The sequence below is a fragment of the Gopherus evgoodei genome, chromosome 2 (assembly GCF_007399415.2).
Source record: "Gopherus evgoodei ecotype Sinaloan lineage chromosome 2, rGopEvg1_v1.p, whole genome shotgun sequence".
Classification (NCBI taxonomy): Eukaryota; Metazoa; Chordata; order Testudines; family Testudinidae; genus Gopherus; species Gopherus evgoodei.
The window spans coordinates 75,998,091-76,017,766 of NC_044323.1; the positions used below are offsets into that span (position 1 = coordinate 75,998,091).

Below are 19,676 nucleotides of genomic sequence, written 5' to 3' on the forward strand. Positions count from 1 at the left end.
TTAAACAAAACTATAAATCGTATGTCTGATGGAAACCACTTCTAAACGGGGTGTGCTGCACCCCCAGCACTCACAGTTCCAGCACCAATGAACATAGTTAAGGATGTGTAAGCGTTTACAAAATGAGGGCCTTAAAGAGCAAGACAGAAATTTTATTATGGCCTCTATTCTGCTCCTGATGACTATAATGGGACTAAAAGATTTGGTCAAATGAAACTGTGAGCTGCCTTGTGGAAACATTATACCATAATTCCAGATTGGTTTGGATCAAATGATCACTGTCCCAAATGGAATGTTGAGGTCCTGTTTTGAAGCCCACAGTAAAGTCTAATTTTCTAAGACAAATATAAATCTGTAAAGCTCCTCCACAACTGCCTACAAACAAACATAGGTTTTCCTCTCCTTCATTTTCTGCAGCTCCTGCTGCTGTAATTTGACATGAAAAGCCTGCCTAAGAAAGCTGATCACCCTCCATACTGCCCCAGGATGGGACCAGACTTTTGAAAAGAAGCAAATTATGAAAACTATTGCTTAAGAGTTTTCAGAATAGGTTGGGATCGGAAACAAAATAGTTTGGGAGGAAGAACTGATTTAGTAAAAAAGAACGAGCAACTCAAAACTGAAAAAAAAAAAACCAGAGGAAGTGTGCCTACCCTGGTTAGATCCATGCCAAGTTTGAGCTGTGAGATGAGATGAAGAATTATGCTACGCTGATCTTCCATGACTCCTAAATCCTCCTCTTCATTGTCTTCGGTATCTGTCATCTCATCTTCAACCAGGATCAGCTCAGGAGCTGAATGCTAAAATGAAAACAATCACCAAGCATCACCAACCGGATAAACAAGTAGCAATTTATGTCATGTACTTATGCATGTTTAAAAATAGGGATAGCTCAGAGGGGCCCCTTTACAAAAATCCACTTAAGGCTGTACTACAACTTTGATGTTTCAGTAGCAACAATGGTGATGATTAGCAAGTATTAATTTATAAATTATTATATAATATTTGTACTGCAGTAGTTCCAGTCAGCAACGGGGAACACTGTGCAAAGTTCTGATAAAGGTATACAAAAGCAAAATGCCTTCCCCTCCAGAAGCTTGTTCTTTTCTTTATCTATTAAACAGCATCCTCAAGAGAGTTTCGATTTGCTAAACCACTCATGTAAATAAATATCTTAAGAAATCATCATATCGAGGACTAACTTCACATGATTTTTCCCCTCATTCATCCCAATTGCTTAACTCTAGAAATCACGGATCAAGTAAATGTTGAATAAAATGCTTATCAATGCTAATTTGACCATCATAGTCAAGAACTTTCTATAATGAAGGTAAATTAGAGTCTAATCAGAGGTATGTATATTAATGTGAATTTTTCTGCTCGTTGCAGTGCTATGAATTCATGGCATGGTGTTCAACATTTAGCTTGTTTGTGTTCAAGACAGAGGATCAATAGTATATCTTCCCATTTTCCAGATATACCAATTGAGGATTTACAAAAACAGAAAAATTATGCCACCTCCCTCCAAAGTGTACGGAGAGTGTGTGTGTGGGGGGAAGGGAATATAGAAAATTCTGCAACAAAACATAACACTTTCTTGCCTCTTAAATTACAGTACATTCATGAACCATGTCTGGGTGGTAATTACTTAAACTCAATTCTTTTTATATAGAATTCACTCCCCTTGGTGGTTCATCAGAGCCAGATTCTAACAAGCTTCAGGGCCAGGACATGAATTATTTGGGTTTGCTCTTACATGGTTGTTCTTTTTTTGTTTATATTGCTGAAAAATTTACAAGACAGTTGTTCACATTTCTTGAGGCAGCATCAATGGTTCTTTATTGCTAACTCTGGTGTGTAGCTGTGTCTTATATATATTTAATTTTGTAAAAAAGAATATCACTGCTGCAATGACAGTTGCTCTATTATATAAATCAATACATAATTTTAAGGAATTACAAAAAAGACAGGCTGTGATGATTTTTACAGCAAAGCCTAAACATTCCAAGCAAAAGAGAAAAAACCTGACATTCTGCTTCTTCTTTTATTGTACACAGAATTGGATTTTAAAACAATTTGCTCGGAAGACAGTCTACAATCATGTTAGAGCCAAAAATCCCTCACATGGCTTACAATATTAACATACATGAAGCACGTCTTATTCACCAATATTCTGCTGGCTAGTCACTATTATGTGTAGATGTTTCCATGATTTGGATTAGGCTTTTTTTTTCCTTTCTTTTCTTTTTAAATTGAATGCATGTTTCAACAGCTGTCCTCCAATATAAACCATTAGTAGAAAATCTCTGAACTCAAATTAGCTATGTTAATTTCATCTGATGAAACACCACTAGAACACAGAGCAATTTAAAAGGTTCTTTGTAACTACTCCATCTAGAAAACACTTAACTCCAAACTGGTAAACTGTAACCTTAACAACTGTGGAGGCTTTTGAAAGGGCAAAACCACCACTTTTTTCCACTAAGAAAAATGTATAGCATGATAACCAACCCACCCACCCACCATTAATCAACTAATGCATGATTGGCAAGTTCAGTTTCAGTATGTTAGCACATAATCTGACAACACTTACTATACATGATCTAATTCCATAATCGTACAGTAGATGCAGAATGCTGCAGCCCTACGCTGTTATGTGCATAACTGAATTTCATCTGGAGGGACTGTGGGGAGGGGTCTTCAGAACTTACAGTAGATGTTTCTACAGCAGACTTGCCTTTCATCCAGCTTGACCTCATCAAGAGTACCGTGCTACCGTTATCAGTACTGCTGCTCTTGCTGCTAGCTCAGTTAATGGCAAGCAGCTAGAGCTGGAATTAGTAGTACTAAGAACACGCAACAGAACCTCCCCTCCCCCCTCCCCTTTTTTAATTTCAACTGAGTTTGAAGAGTGCTGATGTCAATCTGCTGCCGGCATTTCTAGTCACATGACACTGAGATCTGTGGGTTTAACTGCAAATAAGTCACACTGGAAAGATGCTGCTGCTGCTTCCTGAAGGTATCCCAGGGGGCAGCTTTCTGCCTGTATTTTTTTTAAAGTTTCCCCAAGCACACATGGGCAGACAACAGCCTAGCAGGAGAAATATACTTATCTTTCATTTGACAGACTAGTAGGTGGTAAGCTCTCAAGCGACACTCAAATTCAAAAATGTTACTAACCAAATATCAACTGGCTACTGTTTCTGTTCCAATTTAGTGCAATGATACAACACTGTAAAATTATATTTGCCTATTCATTAAGGGTATTTTTTTAAATGAACAAGAATTCTTTTCTTGCACATCGTTGTTAAGTTGAATGAGTAGATTTCTGAACCCAGGATTCTACACTTTTAAGGGTGAATTTGAAGGTACCGTCCATAATTAAGGCTACGTTTTTGTCACATGTATTTTTAGTTAAAAAAAACAAATCATAGAAAGGTCATGGGCAGTAAACAAAAATTCACAGATGTGATCAGTCCAGGTCTTATACTATATACTCCTGACTAAATCGGGGGCGAAGGGGTAGGGGAGCCCAGGGGTTCTGCAAGTGCTGTGGGGGAAGCCTGGGAGCACCATGGGGGTTGGGGGGGGGGGGCCAGTGGCAGAGCATGGCCCAGGACTCCCCCTGGCGAGGGGGAGGGGGTTGGCAGGGCTAGCAGGCTCCCTACCTGGCTCTGCACCTCCCCGGAAGCATCAACTTCCCCCTCTCTTAGCTTCTAGACAAAGGCAAGTCTAGACAGTTCTGCATGCTGCCTCCACCAAGAGTGCCGGCTCCGCAGCGCCCATTGGCCAGGAACCATGGTCAATGGGAGCTGCGGGGGACAGTGTCTGCAGGCAGAGGCAGCACACAGAGCTGCCTAGCCATGCCTCCACCTGGGAGCTGAGGGATGTTGCCGCTTCCAGGAAGCCCCTCCCCCCCATATAAGCACTGACCACAGCCCTCACCCCTTCCCGCACCCCAACCCTGAGCCCCCCACCCAAACTCCTGCTGCTGATGATGGAGGGGAATGCGGTGGCCCAAGACTGCCCCAGCAGCAGCCAGTGCGGCTGGGCCAGGGGCTGCCTCAGCTCCTCAGGCAGCCTCTTGGCCAGGCGCATCAGCCACTGCAGAAATCACAGGGGAGGTCCATAATCTGTACAATCCATAATCAATACAATTGTCAATATCATGTGAAACTAGTATACTATGCTTAATATTTAAAAAACCTAATCCTTTTTTAGAATATTAACCTGTTCTCAGTGGTGTTAGAACAACTTTCATAGCGGGAGTGCCGAAAGCCACTGAACAAAACTATAAACAAAACTATAAATATGATGGAAACCACTTCAAGCCAGGGTGTGCTGAAGCATCCCCAGCCCCAGCACCCCTGCCCCTCCTCACACCACATATGCAGAGACAGACTACAGTTTTCAGTAAAAATGCAGAGCCCTTAACTTTGCAAACTACTCTAAAAATAAAGTGCATCAATATTAGCCTTTTATCCAGAGTGAACAGTAATGCAGCCATGGAACTATTTTAGTTTTCTACTCCTTTTCATTCTTTGCCAATGAAAGTTAAAAACCCAGTCAGCCAGCCAGCGCCATTTTCATTACAGAAAGTGAACTGCAGTCCTCTTCGGTTCAATAAGCCATATTCGTTAAATACTATTTCCTAAGTGTAGGTGAATTGCCTATTAAGTGCCTTGAACATACAGAAGACTTTTTAAATAAATGCACAAACAAAATTTCTCCAAAAAAGTACTTGGTGAAGCTGTCACTGTATAACCAAATTCTAGGCAAGTGTGCATACAGCCACAAAACAAAAGTATGTTGCATCAATAAAAAGTTAACTAATACCCAATCAGGATTTTATTCTTTATCTTCCAACAAAACAAACACACTATTGAGTATAAAACTAAGAATTAACCCATTCAGCTGAGCACAGAAGATTATGGCTATTGATTATCCTTTTAAACGGCAGCTCATCTAAATAATTAGAGTACAGTAAGTGAATGATCAATTTACAGGAAAGAAATTAATTGAGAGCACACTAACATGCTCTATATTTGTTCTCCAATGGACAAGACAACCTCAACCCCCATTATTTTCAAAGTACGCATGAAAGTTATTGAGCTGCTCCGCTCCACAGCTGTCAACTTAGGAGAAAACATAACTGTGAACAGTGCTTGGTCAGTACCACTGCTAGAGTGAGGTACAACAGCCTTTCCATTACACGTGCATATGTCTAACCCAGCAGTTCTCAAACTGTGGGTTGCGACCCCTGATGGGGTCGCCAAGCCTGGCATTGGACTTAGTGTGGCCTGCGGCCAAGGTCCAAGTGCCACCGACCGGGGCCGAGGTCTTCAGCCTTGGGTAGCAGGGATCATGTTACAGCACCCCCCTTCACCTGGGGCTAAAGCCCTTTGGTTTTGGCTTTGTCCCCCCTGCCCAAATTGGTGGTGCTCGGGCTTGGGACCCAGGCAGTCTCAGGCTTTGGTCCCTGCTCCTGGGTTCATGTAGTAATATTTGTTGTCAGAAAGGGGTCTCAGTGCAATGAAGTTTGACAACCCCTGGTCTAACCTAACTCAAAAAAGGCAAACAAAAGCTTACAATAGTGGAGATGAGATATTAAAGAGAACTTACCTTCCCAAAAAAATTCTAGAAAATGATATGTGAAAAACAACAGGTTATTTCTGCCAGTCCTATTTAAGGTTTAAACCTTATTTATTTAATTTCAAAGTAACCAAATACTTTTTAGGCCTCTCTCAGTATTAATATCTTTTAGGTTCAATCGTAGGAGATTTATGAAAATGCACTTTTTTGAAGGAGAATCATTTTTAAAACACTAAATTTAATTAAAAAGGAGATTGTTTCATTTAGAGAGGTCACTTGTTAAGACAAGGAATTGATGTTTTAACTAACGAACTCTGTCAAGAAACATCAATTCTCTTTCTAAGAGATGAAATCAGTAAGTAAAAATTCCTTCAAATAAGTAGACTGTCTTAAAAAAAAAAAATCAGGAAGAGTACACTTCCATAGATAGTAAATAAAATCCATATAGCCAATGGCAGATTTTCTATAAGAGGAAAAACCTCCTTAAGCCTCTACTCCACTACAAAAATCTCTCAAGTCTGGATTTTTCAAATTCTGATGACAGTCTCATAACTGAATTTTTAGGCGGTTAGTTCTTTTGGAGTAATCAGTTTCAGAACCAAGTTTTCAAACATGGACTCCCAAACTGTACAGGCAAATGTCTTTAGAATAAATTGGATAACTGTACGATTAATCATGACAGGGGACTTCACTTTTTTTTTGGCAGTACAATATGATAACAAAATAAGGACAATGCACATTTAAGGCTATACATGCTGAGGCTTCATATTAAAGTAAGGAGACAACTGTCACTGCTATACCTGGACCACTATCTTCAGTTCTTCTAGGTACTTCTTTACTGAAAAAAAATATAGACAAACTAGAGGAAATTCCAAGGAGGATATAAAATGATTGAGAGGGCTGAAGGACTGACTTGTCAGGTGAGACTGAAGAGCTAAATATATACAGGTTTAGCCTAGTAGCGAGTGAGGAAAGGAAAGAAGAACAAATATTTGAAGGGTATAAATGGTAAGTATGAAAAAAAATTAGTGTGGCACACGGGAATATAACCAGGAGCAATGGGATGAAACTAACAGAAGCAAAGTTTAGGTTAATGATCATGATTTCTTGACAGTAAAATATATTAGGATTTTAAGTAATTTCCCAAGGGAAGTAGACTCAAGGGATGAGGCTTCCACATTTAAAACTAGCTTGGGAAATGCACTAGACTATATACTGTAGTGAACACTCATGCATGGAGAAGGATGGACTAAATTACTCACAGGTTTTGTCTACAGTGGGAAATGATATCTTGTTTGATTACAATGTTAAAACACAATTTAGCATTCAGTGTAGGCAAGGACTGCCATGTTAATGATGAGTCAACTGGTCATAGATAACCTCAACCAGTAAGCCTTAAATTCAATGTAGGTAAATAGTCTTTTGCATCTCTAATTTTTCATTCTGAATTTCATTCTGTTCACAATAGAGGTTTGCCAGCAGTGTTCATCACTTGCATATGTGACAGCGATTAAAACTCACAGGCCAGATTCTTGGCTGGAAGTCCACAGAGCTATGCCAATTTACATTCGCTGAGAAATTTGTCCCATACATTAGTCACCACTGTTAGGGCCAGAATTAGATTCCTTTTTCTACAGTAGGTAATATTAACAGCACCTTTAGACATATCGATTAACAATGAACCATTACTTCTCAGTGGGTTTGTCACTAATTGCATATGCATCTCTGTGAGTGACTTGTCAGCTTCTTTTGCCTGTATTTATACCTTCCAATCATTTAAACATATTCGTTACCAACTGCAGCATGTGCATGATGAGATAAGATCCATCAAGGCACTGTACCCTTATTGACAGTGAGCTGAATGAGCTAACCTATCATTTGAGTCTCAGGTGTAGCTTGTTCAGAAAGATCCATTTAGTAAATGGTCTTATGTAGTAACTAGCTTGTCAGTGGGTGCTAAAGGAAAAAAAATCCAGGAAGACTAATCACAAACTAAAATTATTTCTCAAAATAAAAAAAATCTGGAGTATAAAGACAGTGTCCCTCACCTCAAATCCATCTTACAGCCACAAGTTACAGTAAGTATTACTAACACCATCCAGGGAGTTCAACCCTCCTACCACGGTAGAAACTATTTAAATCACTAATTTTAAACATGATTTAAATCAGCAAACAGAAAACCTTAATCTAAATGATTAATTTTAATCACCTTTTGCATTTATACTCTTTAGTTACTTTCCTAAAGAAAGGTTGATTCTCACTGGCAGGTAACCACTAAAACATGTTGATTTGCAACCAAATATACTCTTTACACTAAATTTGGTGCTGCTTTTTGTTAACCAGAAGGACATACTATATCTATACACATTTATTTAATAAATTAGATAGCTAAATTTCTTTTTTAGTATCTTTGAAAATCGTGACTGACGCATTTCTTATTTACAGAACGATAGTTTTAACCTGTGATTTGTGTCAAGCTCCATTTGGAGAGAAATTCAACTCAATTAAAAATGCACAAAACCAAACTTTTAAATTACATAAAATGACCTTAAGTGTGCTGGACGCATAAGAAAAAAGCTTATCAGAACAGATTTTGCATAAAAATCACTGACTTATTACAGAGTTTATATATTTATCTGAACACTTTATCTGTAGTTAGTAAATTGAACTGATTGTTTCTGGTCACCATGTCCTTCAAGCTCTAGAACTAGTAGCACTCATCCTCTTACATCCAAAACACATCTAAATTCTGATATTTTAATTTTTTTTGGTATTTCTCCATCGTCTCCTACTCTGAAAGTGCTTCTGCCCTTTAGCAGACAAGTTTCACCTTATTCAAGTTGTGGTCAGCAGAGTCTTGTGGGATATAATGAGTCTCTCTCACATAAGCCTCTTTCATCTCAACAGAATTTCAAATAAAATGGAACATAACACTCTTCTAAAATTAATGATAGCAGATTAGAGAAAGAAGAAAGGGAAGGAGCAGGAAGAACAGTGCTACAGGAAACTCAAACCAATTACTCCAAACTTCAACAGTGACCTCCATCCCGCTGCAGCCCTGCTGGGCTCCTCTCCTTGGTAACTTTTTGATCTGCCACTGGAAGGCAGAAAGAAAAGAGCAGACTGGGGTAAAATTGTCAACATTGTCTACATGATTTAGGAGCCTAAATCTCACTTTCAGCAGCAACTTGGTCACGTAATTTCAATGAGACACTGGCTCTCAAGTGCCCAAGTCACTTTTGAAAAAGGGACTCTGGAACTTTTACCATCATGGGTAAGGTGGCAAGTTTTTCACATAGGTCACAGAAGTCATGGATTCCATGAATTTCCAGGACCTCCGTGACTTCCGCAGCTGCAGCGGCTGGTCTGGCTGACCCCAGGGCAACCAGAGCAGCTGGGGCAGCCCTGGGGCCAGCGGCACCAGCCATTGCTCTAGCGGGCCCAAGCAACTGGTCCGAGGCATTGCCCCGGAGCAGCAGACTGGGAGCCACAGCGGGGCCCTGGGCCACCTCCCGCCTGGAGGAGGAGCAGGGGCAGTGGTGGGGCCCCAGGCCGTCCCCCTCCCGGAGGAGGAGTGGTGGCAGTGGTGGCGCCCTGGGCCATCCTCCACCTGCTGTGGCGATTGTGGGGCCCCAGGTCACCCTCCCGAAGGAGGAGCAGCAGCAAGGCCGCGGACCACTACCCACCCTCCAGAAGCAGCAGCAGCGCTGCGGGCCACTCCCTCTCCTGCTGCAGCTGGGTCCCGGGTCACCCCCCACTCCCAGGAGCAGCAGTGACCACCGGAGTACCCTGCCCAGCAGCAGCATCCACTGGAGCACTCCCCCCGCCCCACAGCATCTAAGATTTAGGCACGGGTATTTTTAGTAAAAGTCACAGACAGGTCACTGGCCATGACTTCTTCGTTATTGCCCGTGACCTGTCTGTGATTTTTACTAAAAATACCCATGCCCAAATCGTAGCCTTAATCATGGGCTTATGGAGGCTACAGGTCTAGAGCAATGTTTACACAGCCCACATATCCTGCCTTACCAAAAAAAGATCTCCTAAATGAGGCAGTGGAGTAAGGTAGATGACTCAATTGATACATTTAAAACTCCAGTGATATCCAGGGGCTGATTGTCCATATCACTACATACTACATTTGCCATACCCAATAAGGGAGCAATTTTTCAACAGAAATATTATTTTTCAAAACTAAATATTAAAAAAACTCCCTTAAGAGTTTCTTTATACATTTTGTTTCCAAGAGCTTAATCATGCTAGGTTTACTGTAGCAGAGTCAAAATTAAAACTTGACCTTTTAAAAAAAATGGTTAATATTACGCAGCCAACAGACTAACTGGGCTGGGGGAAACTGCAATTAAAAAAATTAAGTTACTATTTACAAAGAATGGAGGTATGGAATCTGTAGCTGGAATCTTGGTTAAAGACAGAAAATCTGATTTTCCTTTTACTTATACCAAAGTAAATTAGAAGTCCACTGGGGGATTCACACAGGCATAAGAAGAACCAGGTCCAACCTGAGCATATGAAAATATTCATGAATTCAAATTACTGAAATTCCTGAAAATATAAGTTTTTAGCTTCTTATAATTAATTGCTTTCATTCAGTTCTGATAAATATGACTTGTCTCCAAATACAAACATTTTCCTATTTAAATAAAATTCTTTACCAAATTTCTAAGCATCTAGCATTATTTTTTTCCACTAAAACTAACTCTAGGTTCATTTTAGGAGCATGAACAAGCCATGACATTGTCACAAGATAACAGTTTATTTTTTTCAGATATTCTAATGACTGAAACTCTACCCAAAGGACTATTTCCTTAAGTTCATTTCCAGCCAAACACAGGTGATCGTTTTATTTTTGATACTTCTACATTATACTGTAACATTTGAGAGAATTTCCCTGTACATCCACAAGCTGCAAACGATCTTGCAAGACCCTCGAATTGGAAATCTGAACTAAAAAACAGCAGGCGTACTCCCTCAGTCAAGGCTAACCAGATGCAAGGTTTAATCTGGTTACTTCCCTCAGCCTACCAATGTTATCTATGACTTGTCTGGGTTAGACTTCTACCGGCCATTATCCAGGCCGCACTCTTGCCCATTCTTGTGCCAGAATTCCTTTCCATCACTATTGCATTTTGTGTTGTTGTTATTTCTATAAAGGTGGAGTGCAAAAAGGATAATCTTGTACATTTCACTGCTTCTTTGCCACTTGTATTTGAAAAAGCAGGAGATGTAAAATTAGGATATTGCTTAATCTAAACTCTAATATACAAAAATGCTTCTCAGTATTGTATGCCCTTAAGAACTCAATACAAACATTTTTTAATCAGAGTTGCCATCAAAAAAAGGAGGAAAAAAGGCAGCAGCAGCAGCGATAATAAAATGATCAAAGAGAAAATCCCTACAGGCTTGTCCTAAAAGAAAGAACGAAAGACCTTAGAGACAAACGCATATTGTTTATTATGAAAGTTTATTTTATGCTAATCTAGACAAACAAGAAAATTAATACAATAACACGCAACAGATATGTTGTAAAAATGTATTTTCTAAGATGACACAGCCACTAGCAAAGAAAACAAATCTCCTTCTAAATGTGGACAGATTTGCTTTGAGAGTCAAATTTTTAAATGTAGATGCCCATAAAAAACAGCAGCTGGAGTTCTTGGAAATGGAAATCAGGGCTGGTCCACACTACGGGGGGGGGAAATCGATCTTAGATACTCAACTTCAGCTACGTGAATAACGTAGCTAAAGTCGAATATCTAAGATCGGATTACTCACCCGTCCTCACCGCGCGGGATCGATGTTCGCAGCTCTCCCTGTCGATTCCGGAACTCCATTGGGGTTGATGGAGTTCCGGAATCGATATAAGCGTGCTCGGGGATCGATATATCGCGTCTAGATTAGACGTGATATATCGATCCCCGAGCAATCGATTTTAACCCGCCGATACGGCGGGTTGTCTGGACGTGGCCTCCATTACTCAGACCACATAAAAGCAAACATAGTATATCAGTATAGCAAGGCCAGCATAAAAGCAATTCATGTCTTACTTGAATAAGCCCTTGTCAGTGGTGGAATCCCCAAAGCTCTAACATTTTTGTTTGTTTGTTTTACCTGAGGAATACTAATGAAGAAAAAACGGTAACTTGCTCAATCTCCAGAGTGAACGGCAGTCATTTCTTATAAGGATGCGCTTCCTTTAGCTAGTCACAAATCACTGCCTCCACAGTTTTCATGACCCACAAGCAAGACAAGTAAAGAGCTTCATAAATATCCAAGAAAAGATTTCTACCCTTTCTAGATTAAGTTGAAACCTGCACTGGCATGTTCATGGGTTGCCTGTTATAGTTCTAGAAAGTACCCTAGAATAGCAAGCTCATCCTTGTCTGTAATACCACAGGTGTAAAAACAGGAACTGAATTGAAACAACCATCTTTGATACTAAAGGTGTGATAGGGTCTTGAGAAAGAGTGAGTACAACAGAATTTGGACAGATGCAGTGCCTTTTATAGTGAAGATTTCACAAAGTGCTTTATAGTAAACTAGATGCAGATGAGACAGTGTTTTAGGTAAGCACCACAGCTCTCAGCAACAGGCATGAGCAGCAGAACCCATTTTATTTCAAGGGAAAGTGTTAGCCAGAACACTAGAGTTTCCCCATCAACTTCACATCTGGATAGCCTCCAGAAATAGGCAGAAGGTATTTCTATTGTCTCATCCAAATTAAGCTCTTCGGATCAGGAAGTCTTTTATACCTTTGTATGGCTATTGGCAGTATTTTTCAGCCTTGATTTATTAGAATGGAGAAGTATAATAAGTTTCCCATTGATCTCTGAGAGAAGGGGCTCCTTGGTGAGGTTGGTGGCAAGGCTCCTACCTCCATTCATATTTAATCCCAGTGCTCAGGGTGGATTTATGCCACCCTGTTAAACCCCTACCACTGCCTGAGGAGAGGGAGGAAAAGAGGGAAAATCATTGACTCATCCAATACAACTGTCACACATGGAGCTGCACAAAATTTTGGCGCTATGGAGGTAATGTAACAGGGGAATAGCCACAGGTGGGCGTGGGTGGGTTGTGGTCCACTCATTTCACTTCTAGGACCACCCAAATTGGAGCCAGAGCCCCCCAAATCCACAGGCTGGGACTTCCAACCCTGACTCGGGGTCTGTCCACCTGCCACGTCCCTCTCTGGCCAGTGCCGTGTGCTGCTGCTCCAGTGGGTCTCCCGCCTCAGCTCTGGCCCCACCCAGACCCACCCCCACAAGGCACAGTCTCGGTGGGAGTGAGTCATTCCAGGTGGGAGGATTGTGGGGGCGGGGCTAATGAGGTGCAGGAGACTGGGGCAGCAGCGCACAGCCCTGGCAGCAGAGGGACACACCTGGCTGGACACGAAGCCGGGGTCAGGATGGGTGGGCAGAGCGTGAGCCCCGGTGGGTCTCTTTCTGCTCCCTGGGCACACCTCGTAGCCTGTGTGCACCAGACAGCCTCATCTTCTGGTGCCTGAGCTGTAAGGGCCAGCTGAAGAGGGTGTGGGGAGGCAGGCCCCCCCATCACTCCTACCCCTTCCCTTCATTGGCCACCCACCCAAAAATCAGGACCCACCCAGTCTTCCTGTCCTAGCTACACCACTGTGGTGCACTACATAGTGAAACATGGTAATTTTCACTTTGCTAATTTGGAAAACCCAATCATTCAAGTTGAGACACCAAACACCTGATTTTTCAGAGTACTTAGAATTATACAGCACTTCGTACATTCAAAGACCAACTCCCATTGCGTTCAGTTGCAGCTCTGAGCGCTCAGCCAAGAATTCCGCAGATCAGACCCTAGTGTCTGGTATCAGAAAACAAGGAAAACACAGTTATTGACCACCTATAAAAAGTTTGGTTTACGTGACTTGCCCAGCATCACGCAGTAACTCTGTAGCCGAGGCAGGGATAAAATCCAGTTCTCCAGGGCAGTATTCAGCTGCCTTAACCATGAAACCACCCTTTCTGTTCCTGAAATCCCCTGCCTCATTCACTATTCACTTTCCAGACTCTGCAACAAGCGAGGAAGAGCTCCTACAGACAACAGCCTCCTTCAATACACAATCCTGATTCAGCCTCAGAACAGGCCCAGCATAGTCCAGTGGAAAAAATAGTATGTGATCATGTAATTTAAGACTGCATCATAATGCTTACAGACAAGGGGGATTAATTATGGTTGGATAGACAACCTTAATTCTGGCATAGCCTAACTTCTGAATGCTTGACTTTGCAACATTAATGTTCTTTAAATGTAATTGTGTGTGTAATTTCCTAGCTGGATTTTTTTAAAGCAAGCTGAAAAAAGAAATTCCATCATGTGGCATTATACTGACACCCAACTGGTCATTGGGAAGGCTGGGTCCCCCTCAGCTGGGGAGTCTCCCCTCTCTCTTACCCACAAAATGCATGAGCCAGTGATGCCAGGAGTTCTTAGCAGATTCCTCTGCACTCCACCCTATAGCAACAGATTCTTCATGCACCAGGCTGCAATACCATTTGGCCTGGCCTCCACTCCATCTGGATGGAGGCATAGGCCAAGCGAAATTGAGTGGAATTGTGACCTCATGCACCAGGTCACAATGCCCCTTACTCAAATCCAGCCCGGCTGCCTCTTCATCTGTACAGAGGGGCGTCCACGTCAAAATTTCAGTAGTGTTACAACCACACAGCCATATTGATTTCATACAGGACTACATCAGGACTACCTGATTTCATACAAGACTACTGCTTAGAAGTGATCAGGTCATGGCCCCTCGGAGCTCTGTGGCCTGTGGAAATTTGAGTAAGTGCAAAAACTCTGTGGAGTCGGGGCTGTTGGCACTTCCTCCCTTTGCCCTGTCAGTTGGTGCCACTGGTCTCTTCCCCACCCCCATTCTCCTCACAATGGCATCCTCAGGCTTCTCATCCCAGTCCCAGTCTCCTTGCCTAAAATGTCCTAGTCTCACCTCTCCAGACTCCCATCACTCCCCACCTCCCCAAACACCAACTCTCCCAGTCTCTTTGCCCAGCTAGAGTTTTTCAAAGAAAGATTCAACTGAATTTAATAACATGGACAAAACAACATATTTTCCCCTAGCTTTCACTCTCAGAAACATCTGGACTGTTTGGCCTGAAATTAAAATAAAAAATAAAAAAAATACAAGAACACAATGTGAGGCAGACATCTAGCAAGAAAAATTTCAGCCTAAACTGGTAAAGTTTGGCAAAGTTATGAAAAGCTGAAAAGAGGGTCTGATAATGGGAAGTGATGGGAAATCTTAATAGGCAGCATTGGTAGCATTGCCTATGATATACAGAGGAACATGGATGACAGCACAAAACGTAATACAATTAAGTTAATATACAACATTGAAATAAAGTTAGTGTTGGTATTTTTGTTAAGTTTTGCTCAATGGGTTTTAATTTACCTTTGAAACCTTACTGTACAGGTATTATTGGATTCTTTATATTCTGTTATTTCTTACACTGATTGAATTCCACTTCCAATTATGGCATTTGGGGATGGGTATTGGTTCAGAACTGGGTTCAGATGTTTTTTAATGAAACTTCATGGCTTTTTGTCATAAGTAAAAATATTATCCTTGTAAAATATGTCACACACAGAATTTAGGGGCACCAAATAAAATTCAAAGGCTTTGGCTTAAATTTTCTGTCAGTAAAAAAACATTTCCGTGAACAGGTTTACTAGGGAGTTAGTCTGCTAGCACAGTAACTGCTGCAGAGAGCTCTAAAATCAAGATTAGTTAGATTAGTGTAAATCATTTTCTATCAATGCTCCTGCAGCAGTTTACTGTCATTAAATTCTACTTTTAGTGTAATTGTACATTTAATCCTATAGTATACTTTACCTGAGAATTTCCAATTGATTATCTCAGATGTCATTTTTGGGATGGTCTGATAGTGAAAGGATTAACTAGTAGAATCTTTGACCATAGATTAATTTAGCCATGCAAGTCATTACAGCATATTACAGGCTAAGGGCATTTAATGCACTATGCAGCGCAAAAAGGATTTACTCATGTATAGTGGAAAAAGCAGAGTGCATTAAGAAATCCTCCAACATCTGTGCTGCAGAGAGAAAAGCGCCTCTCTCTGTAATACAGCACATGCTCCTTACAAACCTTCTGTTCTCGTTCCGTTACTGGACATGTTGTTAGCACCATCTATTTATTGTTTAGCTGATCTCAGAGTATCAAATACAAAGATTTATGTCAAGTACAAAGCACTGAAAAGCATTCCAGAGCCCGGGGCAAGCCCATCGCTTAAAACATAGGTTTTCAGTTCAACAGAATGTATGTGTCCTTTGTATTTTTATTTCCTGCACCTTGATTAGTTGCTAAAATATATAAGGAGTCACCGTTTTAATATTGTTTTTAATCTATTATCTATAGTACACTAGCACCCAGAGGCCCCAGTGGAGACTGAAGCCCTGCTGTGCCGGGCACTGTACAAACACATAGTAAAGAAAGAGTGTCAGCCCAGAAGAGGTTACAGCCTAAACAGGTAAGATAGATGTCAATGCCCTATCAAAAAGGAGAATGACATACAGAATGATACCATGCACATGGGCCAGCCACTCGTTATGGCTGAAAACACTGACTGCCTACAGTCACTGCCACAATAAAAACCTGATTTGACAGAGAGGTGGGATTAATGTTAAACCTCTGACCAACAAGAGGAAAGATGCCTAAATATAGATAATGGTGTCTCTCAGGGACAAATGTTGCTGTGTACAAAACGTGGGGGAGGGTTGGGAGGTGCAGGAAGAAACAAAGACCGCACAGAGACTGTGCACTCAGAAGATGCTGGGGAGCAACTGGGGTGACATCCAAAGGATGCTTAGGATGGGTTTGACAGTGGCCAGTGCATCCCATCCCTACAGGGATCCATAGGCCTAAAACTAGGATTTTCAGGTGTCCAGTTTTCAACACCTGGCATACCCCCTGCGCACGCCTACGTTTGCACATTGAAATAATTCGGGACTCTAGTCTGCCTAGTATACAAAGATTTTCTATATCTCAGTTCACGCTATGAATGCCAATATATTTAACTACTAATACATATCAGTACCTTTTTTCAAAGGATAATCAATATTTTAACTATTATATGAGGGATATAACCTACGGTCCACTGGAGACTGAACAGAAACTAAATTCACTGCAAGTACAGCTTGTAATTCTGCCAAAAAAAAAAAAAAAAGAGGTCTCTATGATAAGAGGAGTACATTCTGGTTTATTTTTATGCCAGATTTATTTTAGTCTGTTTTAAAAACAGATAATAAATTGAAATAACATCTTTCCATTTCAGCCAAAGATCTTAAAGTTGTTTACCAACTAGTGCACAAGTCAACTCAGTTCAGGACAGGGAATGAAGAATGCCTCATCCAGTTCAAACCACAAGGTGACAGTTTTGAGAGACAGAATGCAATTATCCAAAGTGGAATTTGGCTAGCACCTGTAGTCTTGCAAATAAATAAATAAATATAAATAAATAAATGGTCAGGAACAGAAAATATATGAACAGATGTTGAAAAAACTCTGCGTGAACATGAGTACACAATAAACTGAAGATTCTGTTGTTCAATATTTAACCAGTACATCTAAATGATCTCTTACCAGTCACATACCCCGCTGTAGCTGGCTGAATATAGCTGATACTGGGTATTTGGTTCGATAATGTGTTTCACTATAGTCACATAAAAAGGAGATCCCCCCCTTCAAAAAAACAAATCAAGAATAGAAAAAGAGAAGATGAAATGGGCAAGCTAATATCCAGGAGAATATTACCTTTTGCAGAATTAAATATACCTACAACTAGCTCAAACTGCACATGCAAAAAAGGGACATAGTAAATAACAGAAAACAAATAACCATCAGTAAGCTGTCTAACATAAGGATCTCCAGATATGCAATACATTTATTTTATTAGATGAAAGGAACACAGATTTACAATCCTCAAATTCTGGAGTCTGACAGGCTAAAAAGGAAGAGCCTCAATCTAGTTACAGATTGGCACAAAATCTCAACTCCAGAATTTAATACATCCCTCAAAAATGTTCAGTGGAGGCAGAGGATTTGGAACAAACAAAGGGAACATTCTCATCCTATAGAACATTTATAATCAATATTCTCTTCATGAATGTCTAAAACACAAGAACACAATCTGCACGTACCAGAGATTAGTCACAGTGCTTAATGAACTACTGGAAGGTGCTTTTATGGTTGTAAGGGTGGTATAAGAACGTATATAGACTAGAAATCCCACTGTAAGTCTCAAATGGTTTGTGCAAAGGGCTCCATGCCCATTTTTCTATAAAATCCAAGCCCATGGTCAAACAAAAGGATTGTTTGGCAATTGGGAAACACTCTCCCATACACCATCAATCCTTTACCCACATTAAGAAGGCATTGTGCTTCCTAAGCCCATTAGACAACAATGACAATTAACAGGGCCACTACCACCAGTCAAACACATTCAGCAGCTTGAGGATGTCTCCAGAAAAGAGCTGACAGGGAAGTTGTTTATCTGTGAAAAGGGTTCCTCAGCAGTCTCTTCAGCATGACAATGAGCATCTTAGACTTTTTCAAATCACTGCTGAACACTGAAATTGAGAGGTATACACATCACTCCCTTCACAAAGATCCAGGGATGCTTTAAAAGGCGTTCATGGTTCCACCTGCACCCACAGAACTCATGAAACCAAGGGTGCAAAACCAGGCAAACACACTTCTGAGGCGTTACCAGGCAAACATATACTCCTGAGGCGTGTTCGGAGAGGGAGCCCGTCCGGCACTCACCCTTAGTAGTAGCTCCTGTCCTATGCAGCTGGGCATGGCTATCTACTCCAGGTATTTCTACCTGGCACATAGGGTTGCAGTGCCACTGAGATTTGGCCCAGACATCTCTCTCTCTGTCATGGTGGATGCAAGGTTGCAATGCCTAAAATAAGGAGCAGGGCCTAGCTCTGCTACATGATCAGTGCCTCCCCTCCACATTGGGCTGTGATTAGGGTTGCGGTGCCGGGGGGGGTGGGAGGGTGCTGCAGATGGGGGGGGTGACCTCTCGGCAGTTTAGTATAGTACACCCAGTGAACCAGAAGCTTATATCCGCCCCTGCACAGGATCTTCAATCTTCTTTCCTGCATACTACCATAATGGAAATCTGAGGGATAGTCAGCCGCAGATACACAGATTCTAGCAATGTGCAACGTATTTACACCACGAGAGAAGGCAAAAAAGTAGAACACTTTTGTATTTCGATTCTGTTTTTTACGCAGGGGTGTCGACAATTCCGTAATGTAACCAGCTGATTCCCTCAAGGGTAGCAATTTAAATGACTTGTTCTATTTTAAGCTACAGGTCGATTCAGATTTTGTTTAGTTGGTACATTTAATGCTGAATGTCAGCCACAAAGTTCTCTCCCCTCCCCATGGGCATGCAATTTATCATAAAAGGCATAGATTTCTTTACTAAAACTTTAAGTATGGTCAGACAGGAAACAAATTTATTTTAACAGCACAGTAGCTCTGAAAGAGGAATCAGAGCTCTTTTTAAGGACTGTCAGAACATAGAGATGTGTCTATTCAGACAGGGATTAAAGTAACTCCAATTACTAGACTAATTGTGCCTTTAGAGACTGTGATCTCTTAGTACATAAAAATTTTTTTGTTCTTTCAGAAGGAGGAGCTTAAAGAGAAATCAGCTTCCCTCAAATGACACCTATGGATTCCCAAAGGATTCTGTACCACTCCCTTCTCTTCAATGTCTATGAGACATGCATCTGACGAAGTGGGTATTCACCCACGAAAGCTCATGCTCCAAAACGTCTGTTATTCTACAAGGTGCCACAGGACTCTTTGCTGCTTTTATGAGACCATTCAGATAGATGATGAATTATGGATGCCAACATCATCAATATGCTGAGGATAACACCCAACTGCATATCTGGTTCTCAGCTGTGGTTCTATTAAGGCTGTGCCTAGATTAAGAAAAATAGATAATGTGTTTTTAAAATCGACCTAATACATTTTAACTCTCA

General features: G+C 41.1%; 1 protein-coding gene across 3 annotated transcripts in view; it reads right to left on the bottom strand.

Moving 5' to 3' along the window:
* OSBPL10 (oxysterol binding protein like 10) overlaps window positions 1-19,676 on the bottom strand; it is a 173,805-nt gene that overhangs the window by 36,406 nt on the left and 117,723 nt on the right. For all 3 annotated transcript variants that reach the window (XM_030551009.1, XM_030551008.1, XM_030551007.1), the window contains one exon: window positions 654-800. In XM_030551009.1, coding sequence (XP_030406869.1) covers window positions 654-800 — 147 coding nt within the window. The remainder of the gene's footprint in view (window positions 1-653; window positions 801-19,676) is intronic.